The sequence below is a fragment of the Colletotrichum paranaense genome, assembly GCF_030867605.1.
Source record: "Colletotrichum paranaense strain IMI 384185 chromosome Unknown Scaffold_2.1, whole genome shotgun sequence".
In the NCBI taxonomy this organism is placed as follows: Eukaryota; Fungi; Ascomycota; class Sordariomycetes; order Glomerellales; family Glomerellaceae; genus Colletotrichum; species Colletotrichum paranaense.
The window spans coordinates 478,408-491,345 of NW_026848960.1; the positions used below are offsets into that span (position 1 = coordinate 478,408).

Sequence of the window (12,938 nt, forward strand, 5' to 3'; positions counted from 1 at the left end):
CGTCAGTCTCAACTTTTTTCTGCTTCCTGACCCTCAGCCAGTAGTCTAGGGCTATCCCCTCTTCCATCAACCGGGGGGCGTGGGGCCTCGAGGATGCTGGCTTGTCTTGGTCTCGTTGCAGAGTTGCGCCGTACCGCCGCCGGGGTTCACCATTCCTCTCCAGGCTCTCATCAATAATCGATCAATCGAGACTCGTTGCGGACGTCAGGCTACAGGCACGGATACGGATAGACGAAAATGTGACCGTTGCTTCACAGTCTAGTCTTCATACACACAACCACACGCCACAGACACACTCACACACACACTCTCTCTCTCGTCTGACATGTTGGGTGGTAGGTGTGTAAGGTTTCCTTGAATGCGAGTGCGCTAAAGTCGTGGCTTGTGGTTTGACGGGCAGAACGGGCTGATGTCTTGATGAGATGACTTTTCTTCCCAACAGGTCACAGGACTAGAGGCGGACGAACTGCCGTTACACCTGCTGTTCTTTTCTTGTCTTGTCTGGCCTTGCTCATGCTGTCAAGATCGGTCTGGTCCCAAATCTGACGACTTTGACGTTACAACCCACCACATCGTGAAGCATACCAGAGCATGGGCGTCGAATGCCGCCAACCGCAAATAGGTCGGGTGTCTACGTGCTAAGGCATAGACCGCCCTGGCGTTGACGAAACCCAATTGCCGCCTTTTCCTGTCTCTCGCTCTCTCTCAGCCCTCAGGTTGTCTCCTTTGGTCTCATCCCCGGCCCGTCAATCATCAGTTGACGTTGAACATGCCGCGGCATGGCGTGGCGTGGCGTGGCGTGGCGTAGTGCGCCCAACGATCCATCCGCAACTACGACGACGTGTATCTTAGTCCAAGGTCTAAGCAACTCCAACCATGCTGCGTACCCTTCGGATCAACGTATCCAGATCCCTTCATTTCTTTCCATGAAAGATGTCGGAGGAGGAGAAGGATCGGCTAGAACGGCTTCCACCAATCCTTACTGGACTCTTATCCTTCCGCGCGTCTTGGCTTGGGTTTTCCCCGTACTACTTACTCCATGATCCATCATCCATCCACGCTTCTGACAAGTCTGACGACGGGTAACAAGGGCTCCCTACACGGCACCTTGCGGCAAATCCATCTTATTAGCTACTACTGGGTGGTATAAGCCAGATTGACCTGCATGTCCAGTCTGCCAAGCATTGAGAAAAGAATCCACCGACGGCGACAAAGAGCAGCAAGCAAGTGCAAAGCAAGGCTTTTCCTCTCTCTATCTCCCAATACCAGAGAAGACAGGCAATCTCCTGCAAGGTCGGGTCTTGATGTGTTTCTGCTTGTCCTAGGCTGCACTCAACAAGCCCATCATTGACCTATCCTCAGGTCCCTATGCACACAATTTGAGCAGACAAGAGACATACATGGTACGGCGGGTATGCAGGGTAAGGCTCTCATACCCATGGCCCGGCTGTGATGGTCAAAACGTGTTTCAACCACTGCTGCATCAGCCTCCCTCACACACCCCTGGCTTTTTCCTACCTCCTCGCAATGGCAAATCGCACACACGATGCTGCCAATGGTCCCCTTCGCCTCGCTTCAAGTCCTCGCCTCCACCACTCGACCCCCAGTGCAGCACTACCACACGTTCCAGAGGCCCTGCCCACCCATGCCTCATCCCTTCGCCTTGTCGCCTTACCCCCCTGTCGGCTGTACACAACTGATGTCGCGCCGTCGGGGGTGGGCATCATTCTGGTTGTCACGGTTGTTCAGATGCAAGACGACAACCCCAGGCACCACCCTGAGGCTAGGAAGGCCGCCCGAGCAGGGGTCTGAGGGTCCCTTGTTCTGGCATCTCGTCGTCGAGACGTGCGACACAAATTCTTGGGACGATCCCGAAGGTTGCTTAAATTCATGCCGTTCCCTCGCACCCCCCTCCCTTTCGAGTTCCCTTCTTCTTTTAGAATTTCCATCACTGACAACTTCTTCGAGGCGGGATTTCCTATTTGCTTCTCTTTTCTTATTCTTCCGTTTACGTTTAATTTTGTTCAACTTCTTCCAGAGGCTAGTCCTACCAAGAGCGCGAGTCGCCAATTTCTTCGAATATCTCCAACTTTTTAGTAGTCACTCTCTCGACTCCGTCTTTTCGACAACCACCTATTCACGACACTATTTTCTCGGATTCTTAAGAAAACTCGAAATTCAAGATGCATATCTCAGCTATGGTTGTTTCGGCTCTAGCCGCTGTCGCTTCGGGTAAGCTTTCACGCGAGGAACCGAGAAGAGAGAGAGAAAATGAGAGAGAGGCATGGCACATGACAGCAGGACAGTCGACTAACACGCAAATTCCACATAGCCGTCGACGTCCAGGTCGTCTCCGTCGCCTCGACGAACAACACGCTCAAGTTCTTCCCCGAGAAGATCAACGCGCCCGTCGGCTCAATGGTCCAGTTCCAGTTCCGCGGCGGCAACCACTCCGTCGTCCAGTCCACCTTTGACAACCCGTGCATCCCCATCTCCAACGTCAACACCTCGGCAAAGGGCGTCTACTCTGGCTACCAGCCCGTCGCCGCCTCCGCCGCCAAGGGCCAGATCCCCGTCTTCACCGTCATGGTCAACTCCACCACGCCCATGTGGCTCTACTGCTCCCAGGGCAAGCACTGCCAGAACGGCATGGTTATGGTCATCAACGAGAAGTGAGTTTACTCCTTAATTGCGCTTTGCGCTGCATTTCCTCTAGTTTCGGTATTCCTCTGGTTGGCGTGTGTTGTTTGGTGGCTGCACCCTGTTTCAGCTTTCAGACGATGACACTAGACGCATGAACACCACCCTCAACCTCCCTTCCACGCCACACCCCTAAACCACAAGAAAACTCAGGAATGACACATTTATGCTAACCTCTTACTCTCCAAAACAGCACCAAGGCAAACGCAACCCGTTCCATTGAGAACTACGCAAAGGCCGCAAAGAACGTTGCCCAGGCCCAGATCCCCGGCGGTGGCGCGGCCGGCGGCTCCAACGGCGGCGGCTCCGCCTCCCCCACTGGCGGTGCTGGCAGCGGCTCCGGCAACGGTGGCTCCGGTTCCGGCAATGGCGGCTCCAACAGCGGCGGCGGCTCCTCTGCCACCCCGTCGTCTCCCCCCACTGCCGGCGCCGTCTCCCTCAGCGCACCCGGCACCTTTTTGCTCGCTCTTGGCGCTGCCTTCTTGCTCATGTAAGAGGTTTAGTACCTTGTTTGTGTGCTTTTTCGGGATCGATTCAAGGGGGGAGGGGGTTATGGAGAGAGAGGGTACGGGCCAGGAGTTTGGTTTCTGGAACTACTACTACTGGGCTACTACTACGGGTGTAAACAAACATTTTTTGTGATGATGAACTTAATACCATTCACTTTTCCTTTTTTTTACTCAGGGGTGGCATACTTTTGTATGAAGAGACAAAAAAACGAAACGAGACTAGACGGGGCTCTTCATGTGTATATGAGGAATCCGTGTTGGAAAAACGGCGTGATCTTATACTTTCTGCTATGGCATCTAAATCGAGTTCTCGTTGATTCCGGTACATGCACGTTTCGTCAAGCACTTGGAATGCTCAAACTTCTGTTTCTCTTTATACCAGTTCTCGGAAACGTGACACTATAACAACGGACACTTGGAATCAGCTTGGTGCTTGAGAATCAAATCGAGTTCCTCATTCTCTGACGTCGAGATGAGCGTTTGGCTTAGTATGTCCTAGGTACACATTCCGAGTGTTACTAGAGTCAAGTAAGCGGCTACCATCATCTTGACACGACATGTTCTCAAGGCAGTGAATAATCGTTGTCTCACCCCTTCCGTTTCTCAGCGACTTTGTGTGTCCTTCAGCATCTGCTATAGCCGAACTGCATGTGCATCATTCTGATCCTCAACATCCATATTCGCGTCTCTTGGTTTTGCTGCACTTAAGAAGACCCGAGTTGAGAGCCTTCAAGTCTCTACAAGTACCCCATTCCTTCGTACAACTGGCGACCGGGACTGATCAAGAAAACATGGTGACATTAGCTGATGCGCTTTTGTCTACTAGCAAAACATACATCGAATCAGCAGCTATAAAAGTGCGAATTTCGAGCAAGGAGATTACTGACGAAACTGCCAAGTAGATTCGAACTGTGTGTCTCCAGATCAGCTGCTTTGTCCAAGATCAACTCTTTACATACATGTCACACGCAACGTAAAATGCAGAGCGAACATCGAACATCGCGAAAGGTCCGCCGCTTCATGTTATACGAACTACAGCGTTTTTCTTTCTTTCTTTCTCTCCCTCCCTAGTATACTACAGTGAATCATCTTTACAACACAAACACCAAATCCCGGTAAGGACACCGCCGGTAGAACATCAGTCTAGGCGGCCTTAGTTGGTCTCCTGTCCAGGAACAACCCTCTTCACCCGACCCTTCTGCGCCTGCTCACAAAGCGGCCGTCTCTTCTCCTTCTCCAACCACCCTTCCTCCCTCTTGACCTTGCCCACCTCGCCATACTTGTCGCTCTTGCTGAAGAAATCAACCCAGTGCTTCAGCGCATCGTGCACTTTTTGCTGCGCGGCCGCGCGCTCTTCCGCCTGGAGGGCCTGCATATCGGCGTACGACCAGTGGCGGTCGATTTCGGGGTCATCCAAGGGTAAGAACATGTCTTCGACGCCGCGCATGTCGGGGGTGCGGTCCTCGACGAAGCAGCCCGTGACGAAGCCGCGGGAGGCGTCGCGGCCGGCGAAGACGTTGTAGGAGCCGCCGGGGCCGTAGATGCGCGGGTTGGCGGAGACGTCAAAGATTGTGTGGTTGATGGCGAGGTAGATTGGCTTTGTCGGGTCGGAGCCGTCGTATTGGAGGAGTTCTTCGGGGGTTAGGTAGAGGGGGCCGTTCTGTTTGTGAAATGGTATGGTTAGCTTTCGTTCGATTCGGTTGACTCCTCTGGAATTGGGGGAATATGGGAGGGGGAGAGGGAACGGTTTGTTTGGTCACGCACCCATTTGGCCTTCCAGTAGTCGGGCCTCATGTACCAGGGCTTATTCTTCTGGCCCCAGAAGAAGCTCTCGCCGCCGCTCTGGAGATAGCTCAGGGCGCACGAGGCGAGGAAGAAGAAGCTGAGGAGGCGGAGGATGTCGAGGTAGGGGCTGTACTCGTCCGTGTACACAGACTCCTTCTTGGACTTTTTACTCTTCTTCTTCTTGTCTGCTGTGGTGACAGGCGGTGCGTCCGAGTCGATGGCGTTGCCGTCCGAGTCGACTTCCTCGACGCGCTTGCGTTGCCGCACGTTTGCTGCGTCGTCGGCCATTGTATGTGTGTGTGCCTGTTGGTGTGTCTGTTGAGGGGCGAGGAGAGGTGAAGTGAGGTGTGTAGCTGGCAGGATAGCTCGAGGTAAGGTTGCCAGTTCGGAAAGTCTCACTGCCGGGGAAGCTACTTTAAGTGATCGACGTCGTTGCACTACTTTGAGAAGCTACACGTAGCGGTGCAAATGTCACGTTGTCTATGGAGCCAGACAGAACCTAAGGGACACGATTCTAGGTATAGAAAGATGGAAATGTACGGAGTATGTATCCGTACGCGGACAGATTTATTCCACACCCCGCCGGAACCTGGCAATGGAATGGGCTAATACGTTACGGCGCGAACGGGACGGCGATGAGGTGGAGGCCGAGAGCGAGCAAGACACAAAAAGGTGACTTTTAGACGGCCTGTGATAGGTCGCTGCGGATCCAAGCCATCCGATGGGAGTCCCCCTTTTCTGGGTCTCTTCTTTTTTTGACAAGTTGGGGACCCTTGGGCCTGATGTAGAGAAGCATTGGAAGACACTTTGCCGCTTTTTGGAGACTCTGGCAAAACTGGCAAGAATGCAGGAGGATTCCCTGGAGACGCAGCAGTTACACATAAAGTGGCAGCCGGTGGCAGCTCTCCAGGATAGGTTAGAGCCTTAGAGCTGCTTACGGAAGCATTTGAGGTTACGGAGTACGTACCTCAGGAAAAGGTCAATTAATGGGAAAGTGCAAAGCCTCAAGCTGTGTTCATGCGTGGCTGCTTACCTCATAGGTGAGGTTTAGTACATTACTGGAAGGCACAGATACAGAGTACCTTACGGATACGGGTAGAGCTTCCAGAAGCTGTGACCCTGGTCAGAACGATCAAAAGGCAAGGCTCTGGTACGGATAGCGGGCATCCACTTGTGCGACACAATGCAGGTTGGGGAATCTTCAGATGCAACAAGCAGAAACCCTCCATCTCTGGACCGGGAGCTTAAACCATACATTACTCCGTACATAGTGTACCGTAGTATTCCGTGCAAGTGTTTGAGCTAGAAGGATTCAGGGAGAGGATGAGGGAAGAAAGCCATTTAATCCATCGCCATCCCTTCTTTCCCTCCTCCTGCACCTTCCCAAAGGTACCTACCTACCTTTACCATAGCTTAGGTATCTTCATGCACATATCCCCTAAGTTGTTTTATATCAACCCAAGAACCCTTCCATAAATACAAAGATCGTTATACCGAGTGACTTACCGCATTGAGCAGCTGCCCGACGTCGAAATAATTCTTTAGGCCAAACGTCTTTTTTTTCTTTCTCTTTCGGTTCTTCGCCCAAAAGTGGAGCTGATTACACATGTCACTCGACCCTCAGCCAATCCCATGGCCAAATGAGCCATTTCGCTAGACCAATCCGCCGCGTCACCCAGACAACCCACCTGCAGGAACTCCAGCGCCCGCACTGTAAACAGCCGCCCACCTGTTCTTGCTGCCCCAACCCACACCTCAATTCAACCTGGACTGGGAATCAGCTACATACACCTTTACTTTTGGCTTCTATTGCTGTCGACCTACCTTACCCTACATGATCCATACCACCTCCCTTAAGGGTTTCTTCTCAACTCCAAACGCCATCATCGTCATCCTCGCACGCCGCGACACATGCAAGACGTCTTCGAGCACCACCCCCTCGAAGTAGACAAACCCTCAACGCACAACTTCTCCATCAATCACGCAACCTGCATGACAGATACCTCGTCGCGATAACCACAGAAACGCCATCACCACCATGGCCGACAGCGCCGAACCACCGTCCTCACCGGGCGGCCCATTGAGCCCAATGACCCCAGACCGGGCCAACAAAACCCAACAAGCTCGTAACCTATTTACCTCACCTCGCAGTAGTCCTGGAGGTCGAGATAGCTCCGTCCACGAGAAGATCTCCCAGTTCAACAATCTCGCCATGCAGTCGAAGACTCTCGAGCGCAAGACCGCTGATGCCGCCCTCAAGCGCGCCATGCTGGGTCGCGAGGAGGCCGAGACCGAGCTGCGTAGGTACAAGGACGAGTCCAAAGTCTTGCGCGTGCAGCTGGAAAAGGGCAAAGAGCGAGAGCAGCGCGTGAGCGAGCGTCTCGAAACCGTCATGGTACGCTCATCTGCTACATTTCCGGGGTGATGCAACTCATTCATACTAATGTCTCCTCCAGGAACAATACGGTCGCGCAAAGGAAACCTACGCACACACGAAAGCAGCATGGGAGAAGGAAATCAAGCTCGCACGCAAAAAGACATTCAAGAACGAGTCCCAAATCATCAAGCTCCAAGAAGAACTAAAGGCTTCTCGCGAAGGCTGGCGCCTCGCTTCCGACAACCTCGATGCCGAGAAGTTGCGCAACAAGGCCCGCGAGGAAGAAGCTTTCCAAGCTCGCTACCAGATGGTAGGCATGGAGCAGGAACTCGGCGAGGCTCTCGAGCGCATCAAGATGCTCGAACAGGAACGCGACGTCTACAAGACCCTCGCCAAGGAGGAAGAGGTCGCCCGTATCGCCGCCGAAGGCCGTATCCCCCTGCCCAAGACGGCCAACGCCGCGCCCGACGACGAGTTTGCCTCGCCAAAGAAGAAGGGACCGCGCTTCTCTCTCTCCACAGTCGACATCATCTCATCCGCCGCCAGCGAAGGGGAGATCGAGGAGCTGTCACTCCAGGTGTCATGGGAGCGTCAACGTGCGGATCGTGCTCAGGAGCTCGTCGATTTCCTTCAGGCAGAGTGCGAATTGCGTTGCTGCCCATGCGCCAAGTCTCACAGGAGAAGAAGCCTCGTCTCTCCGAGGCAAAGCCTGGCTTCAAACAGAGCGAGCATCTTGTCACCCAAGCGCAGACTGATGCCGCCAGCTGAGATTGCCGATGCCAGCGATCTGGTTCTCCTCCGTGGAGGTAGGGAATCGTCTCCATCATTGAGGGCATCATTGAGCCCGCCAGTCGAAGACGCTCCCTTCAAGAAGCCAGCTGCGCACAGGAGATCCAAGGAAGAGAGGAGAAGCACCATCTTCTGTGCCCGTGAGGGTATTTTCCGAACTGTTTCACAGCAAGAAGCCGACGAGATCGAGGCACAGGAAGAACGAGGAAGACGAGTGAACGAGTCAAGTGAGGAGTCCCCCAACGAACCTCCTACACCACACGATGCTCCAGAGAGATACTCGCGGACGCCCTCCCTCGAACCCCCAGACTTTGCTGTTCTTGCGCAAGAACGTATGTCTCTGGCATCACTTCTCAATGCACCCCACGGTGGTGCCTACGGTGAAGTCCACACCGCACCTCTCCCTTCCATCCCCACCATGCCCGACACTGAGGAACGCCCGGCATCCCGCTCCTCAAGGGGCCCCTCGCCATCGCTCGATGATACACTTCGACCCCACACCTCCGCAGCTTTCTACACCAAGACCACGACGACAACCGTCCCCGTCCGCGACGATAAGCCTCGACCACAGCCTCGGTTCGAGCGTGCGCGTACACCTTCTGGCGGTGACTGCCAAATGTCCTTTGATATCAATAACCCCGCCATGACCCCGACCATGACCCGCGAGGAGGCCCTGGCTCGTATCCGCGAACGTCGCGGACGCGCCAAGTCCATCGCCCAAGGCACTGCGACACCCCGCAAGAAGATGATTGAGGGCGCCGGCGAGCGGCGAGATGTTAGCGCCCCCGCCGGTCAGACGGTTCCCAAGGCCAAGGCATAGAGTCCCTTTCGGTTCCAGGCGGCCTCGTCCACCATTGACCGCAGAGTGAAGCTGAACATGCCCCTCGAGGACATTGAATCACCACCGGCAATTTCTGACAGCCCGGTCAATCCACAGACAGTTCAGTGGCATAACGAGGGCATGCGACATCGCCTATGGAAGCTCACCCGGGACCCTCTCTCACGTGGCTCGTTTGGATGGTTGACAGATGTATGAAAAATCAGACTTGTGCACAAAAAGCAGGGCGTTTACGGTGGTCCATTGGGAAAGCGCGGGAGCTTCCAGGAGTTCTATTTTGGAGAGGAGTTTTTGTTCATTCATCCGGCCTGTTTTTCATCTCATCCTTTCCTCTCTGACCGGTACATGTCGTCTGCAGCATGGTCGCGGCGTTCTTGGACAAAATGGGGAGGGTAAACGGAGAAACGGCCTCCTTGTGTTTTTTCCTGTTGACCCCCTCTTTATGACGAGGAGTTTGGATTCCCCAACCTTGACGACACAGTACATACCACCGGGGGCGGGTTAGCATTCTTGTCTTTTTTCTGGTTTCTTGTATGACGATGAAAATGAGGAGGGGGGTTGGCTGGATTGATGATAGTATTGCTTATTGTTGTTTTTTTGCTGCTGCCTTGCCTTATTTCGATACTTAATTGAGGCCCTTGACCTTGTTCTACATTCTCTTCTTCAAGTCTCCCACCATCATGTCATCACCGAGATCTAGCACCCCAACTTCAGCCAGTCAAACTATTGTGTCTTTTTCTCTCTACCGCACCCGTCAGACCTGGCCAACGCCTCGCCTTCGACCCATCTGTCTTGACATACTTGGTAATGTTGCTGATCCCCAGTCCGTGTCGCCATGAAAATGGCCCACTGCCATACACTTTCCTCGTAACCCTGATGGAACAGAGGCGTTTCTCGTTCAAGCAAGGTCAGGGTATATAGCCCACCCAGGTCCAACACTCTCCCGTAATCCGGTTCCGTGACCTGTCAGCCGTGAAAGCCATTATGGCCGAACGGTATGATTCCGAACTAGGAGGGCTATACCGGCTATATATGGTGATGAACCACGTATAGGTCGGCTTAGCCTTTTGTTTTTTTGCTTCGTTTTCCACGGCTGGTTTATAGTCAAGTACCTCTTGATTGCGAGTATGGGATTATGTAGACGTGGAGGTTTAGGTGGAAGGTGATTTAGTGTTTGAGACTATTTTTTTTTTTGCGGGTAGTTTGAGTGAACAAGTGGTGAGATGTGAGGATGCTCAGAGTAGAGATTTTTGCGGGTTCGAATTGGGATCATCACAAGGTTTTTGCTTTGTTTATATTTGAAGAGGCCCTGCTTGGAATGATATTTGATAGTTCGCAATAACTCAGCGTGGAGTTTGGATGAACGGTGATGAGACAAGAATGCATTCCCGAGAGCAAGGATACTGGCGCGTTCGAAACCCGGTTTCGTAGAGAATTTTGTTCTGTCGAAAATTTGAAGAGCTCTATTTTGAAAATGGTGTTTTGATGTTTTCACGACTTTGCAGTAGGTGCCGTTGGTTCATTGTTCGATTACTTTTCTTCTTTTGCGCGGGGATATAAGGCAAGAGGTCTAATGAGGCTTCGAAAAACCATGTCACGGAGCAGAGATCCTTTCCTATATACCGATGGAGCAGGTGTTTGAACCAAGACGATATTCAAAATTTCTCTCTAGCTAGACTTTTGCAGCAAGTACGGGAGTGATGCAGTCTTTGAAACCCCCCCCCCCCTCTAACCCCCTTTCTCTCTTGAAATGTCTCTCGCCTCGAAAATACTCCTCCTACTTTTTTCGACGTTGTTGATAGTTGGTGATGGTATAGGTAGCATAAAGTATAGCAAAGAAATATCAAAAAAAAAAAGTCGTAACGTCATGCAAGAAGGTAGTATAGTATATCCACTTCCCATCGCTTTTCCGCCCGCCCCCCTGGGAACACAAAAAAAACAAGGATCCCAAACAACTCCTCAAACATCATTGGATATCCCAACTTTGCGACCTATATCGAACGATTGTGAAAAGATTCAACACCGGAAGGCGGGGGAGAAAAGCGGTTCGAACCCATATTGGTGGTGTCCGTCTAAAGCAGGCAGCCCCCCCCCCCCCTATCATCCGTTCAGGAACCCCCTGGTTGCATTCCTTGCATTCTCCGAGCTATATGCGTCGAGCTTGACGGCGACGAGCACGCACTCGACGGAGCTCTTTCCGCCGCGCGAACCCTGGATCTTGAGCCTCCATTGGCCCGTCCGAACTACCCACTCCTCGGCCGCGAGCGCCGCTTGACCCTGGCCTGCGGCCGTCGCGAAGCCGTGGGAGTCGACCCGTCTCCTCTTGCGCGAGTTGGGCTGGAACGCTGTCGTTGCTGTGGGTGATTCGGCTGTGCTCGAGGCCGCGGACATGGGGTTGTTGTTGTTGGCGGTGGTGGGCTGTAGGTCTTCAAAGTCTAGGGTGTGTGGTCTGCCGTCGAGGGTGATGGAGGTGTCGCTGTCGATGGACACGCGCACGAGGTCCTCGCTGAGCGGGGTGTGTCCCGGTGTCGGGGGCTGGCTGCCGGCGCCGCCCGAGGCCATGAGGAGGCCTAGGGGTTGCGTCGTCGGCGGGAGGTTGAGCTTGGTGGCCACGACTTCGAAAAGGCGTGCCACGCGGGCGCGGGTGTCTTTGAAGAACTCGGCGCGGACGGAGCCGGAGCTGTGGTGGAAGTGGAGGCGGGTGCTCTCGCCGCCGATTTCGAGGACCAGCTCCGCCGCGCGGTCGTCGACGTAGGGGCGGGCGTAGTTTACCCAGCCGGAGAGGTGGTCGGCGGGGGAAGCCGAGACGTCTGCGGCGACGCTGATGCCGCTTTTTAGTATGTCTTCGAGGCGTAGGAGGATTTCCTCGCGCCGGCGGCTCTGGTTATGGCTGATGTGGTGGGGGATGAGTTTTTGCTCCAGGCCTTTGAAATTGAAGTAGCGGCAGTCTCGTAGTAGCTCGGCGCGGTGCGACTCGTTACGGATCGTTACGGGGTATCCGCGTAGCAGGTGTAGGATCTCGGCAAAGGTATCGGCGGAGCGGTTCGGGACGGACGGCGGTAGGATGGAGGGCGGGCGGAGGAGGCCTTCGCGGTCAAGGCCGGGGAACAGGTCTTCGGGGTTCGAGAAGAAGACTGCGAAGCCGAGGGAGAAGAAGTTTGGCGAATTGCCTGGGTCGGTGAAGATATCGCGGGGGATCTGAAACTCGCGGTGGCCGATGGAGATGAATATTGACTCCTCATAGAGCTGTGATATCAACTTGGGCACTGCCAGAGCTGTGTTAGTCGTAAACGCCGAGGACTTGAATCCAGCAAGCACGCACAGCTATAGAATTGGGCGTCGGCAAAAAGTCGCACAAAGTGCGTGCCGTCTCGGGGTTTAACATGATAGCCTTGGAGGTGGAGGGAAATGTCGGCAAAGGTCTGGGGGTCGCGGTCGATGTACAAGGTGCGGATGGCATTGGAGAGGTCCTCGCCGGTTTCTTGTGCCTTTTTGACCTGGCAGTAAAAGTACTGAGAGAAGTACGACGGCGCTGAAGACAGGGGAGAAGGGTCAGCATGGTGTTTTGTCTTGGGCGCCTTGCGCGGATCGCGGTGGATCGCGGCGCAACGCCGGGCGGCGACTTCGCATTACACAGAAGACAGGACTGAGAGAAGTGGGCACGGCAGGGATTTAGGAACGTACCATCAGATGAAATGGATGCACCGGAGAGCTTAAACAGCTCATTGCCTATCTGTATGGGAAAGACACGCTCGTGAGGGAGGAAGTGAGGGATCTTGGCGACCTGAGCCTCATCGTGAGGTGGCGCTGGGCTCTTTGATGGGTGTTGGGATCTTGCGCTGGTGTTGTTGGCAACGGACATGTCGGCGGCAGCTGATCGACGCTGAGGTTGAGAATCGGATTGCGCTTGTTGAACCATGGCGCCGCCGTGTTGTCTGAT

General features: G+C 54.0%; 4 protein-coding genes across 4 annotated transcripts; 2 read left to right on the forward strand and 2 right to left on the reverse strand.

Moving 5' to 3' along the window:
• Positions 1–2,183: 2,183 nt before the first annotated feature.
• Positions 2,184–3,194, forward strand: CPAR01_02027 (extracellular serine-rich protein; the record flags this gene model as incomplete). Its single annotated transcript, XM_060486315.1, has 3 exons — positions 2,184–2,232; positions 2,333–2,672; positions 2,894–3,194. 3 exons carry the CDS (start codon positions 2,184–2,186, stop codon positions 3,192–3,194), a joined length of 690 nt encoding a protein of 229 aa, XP_060353643.1.
• A 1,168-nt stretch (positions 3,195–4,362) lies between these two features.
• On the reverse strand, positions 4,363–5,282 carry CPAR01_02028 (cytochrome b5-like Heme/Steroid binding domain-containing protein; the record flags this gene model as incomplete). Its single annotated transcript, XM_060486316.1, has 2 exons — positions 4,363–4,869; positions 4,974–5,282. 2 exons carry the CDS (start codon positions 5,280–5,282, stop codon positions 4,363–4,365), a joined length of 816 nt encoding a protein of 271 aa, XP_060353644.1.
• Positions 5,283–7,032: 1,750 nt separating this feature from the next.
• Positions 7,033–8,980, forward strand: CPAR01_02029 (uncharacterized protein; the record flags this gene model as incomplete). The annotated part of the gene is made up of 2 exons (XM_060486317.1): positions 7,033–7,389; positions 7,451–8,980. The coding sequence occupies 2 exons, from the start codon at positions 7,033–7,035 to the stop codon at positions 8,978–8,980; spliced, it is 1,887 nt and encodes a 628-aa protein (XP_060353645.1).
• A 2,118-nt stretch (positions 8,981–11,098) lies between these two features.
• On the reverse strand, positions 11,099–12,917 carry CPAR01_02030 (BTB/POZ domain-containing protein; the record flags this gene model as incomplete). Its single annotated transcript, XM_060486318.1, has 3 exons — positions 11,099–12,273; positions 12,321–12,620; positions 12,683–12,917. 3 exons carry the CDS (start codon positions 12,915–12,917, stop codon positions 11,099–11,101), a joined length of 1,710 nt encoding a protein of 569 aa, XP_060353646.1.
• Positions 12,918–12,938: the final 21 nt, after the last annotated feature.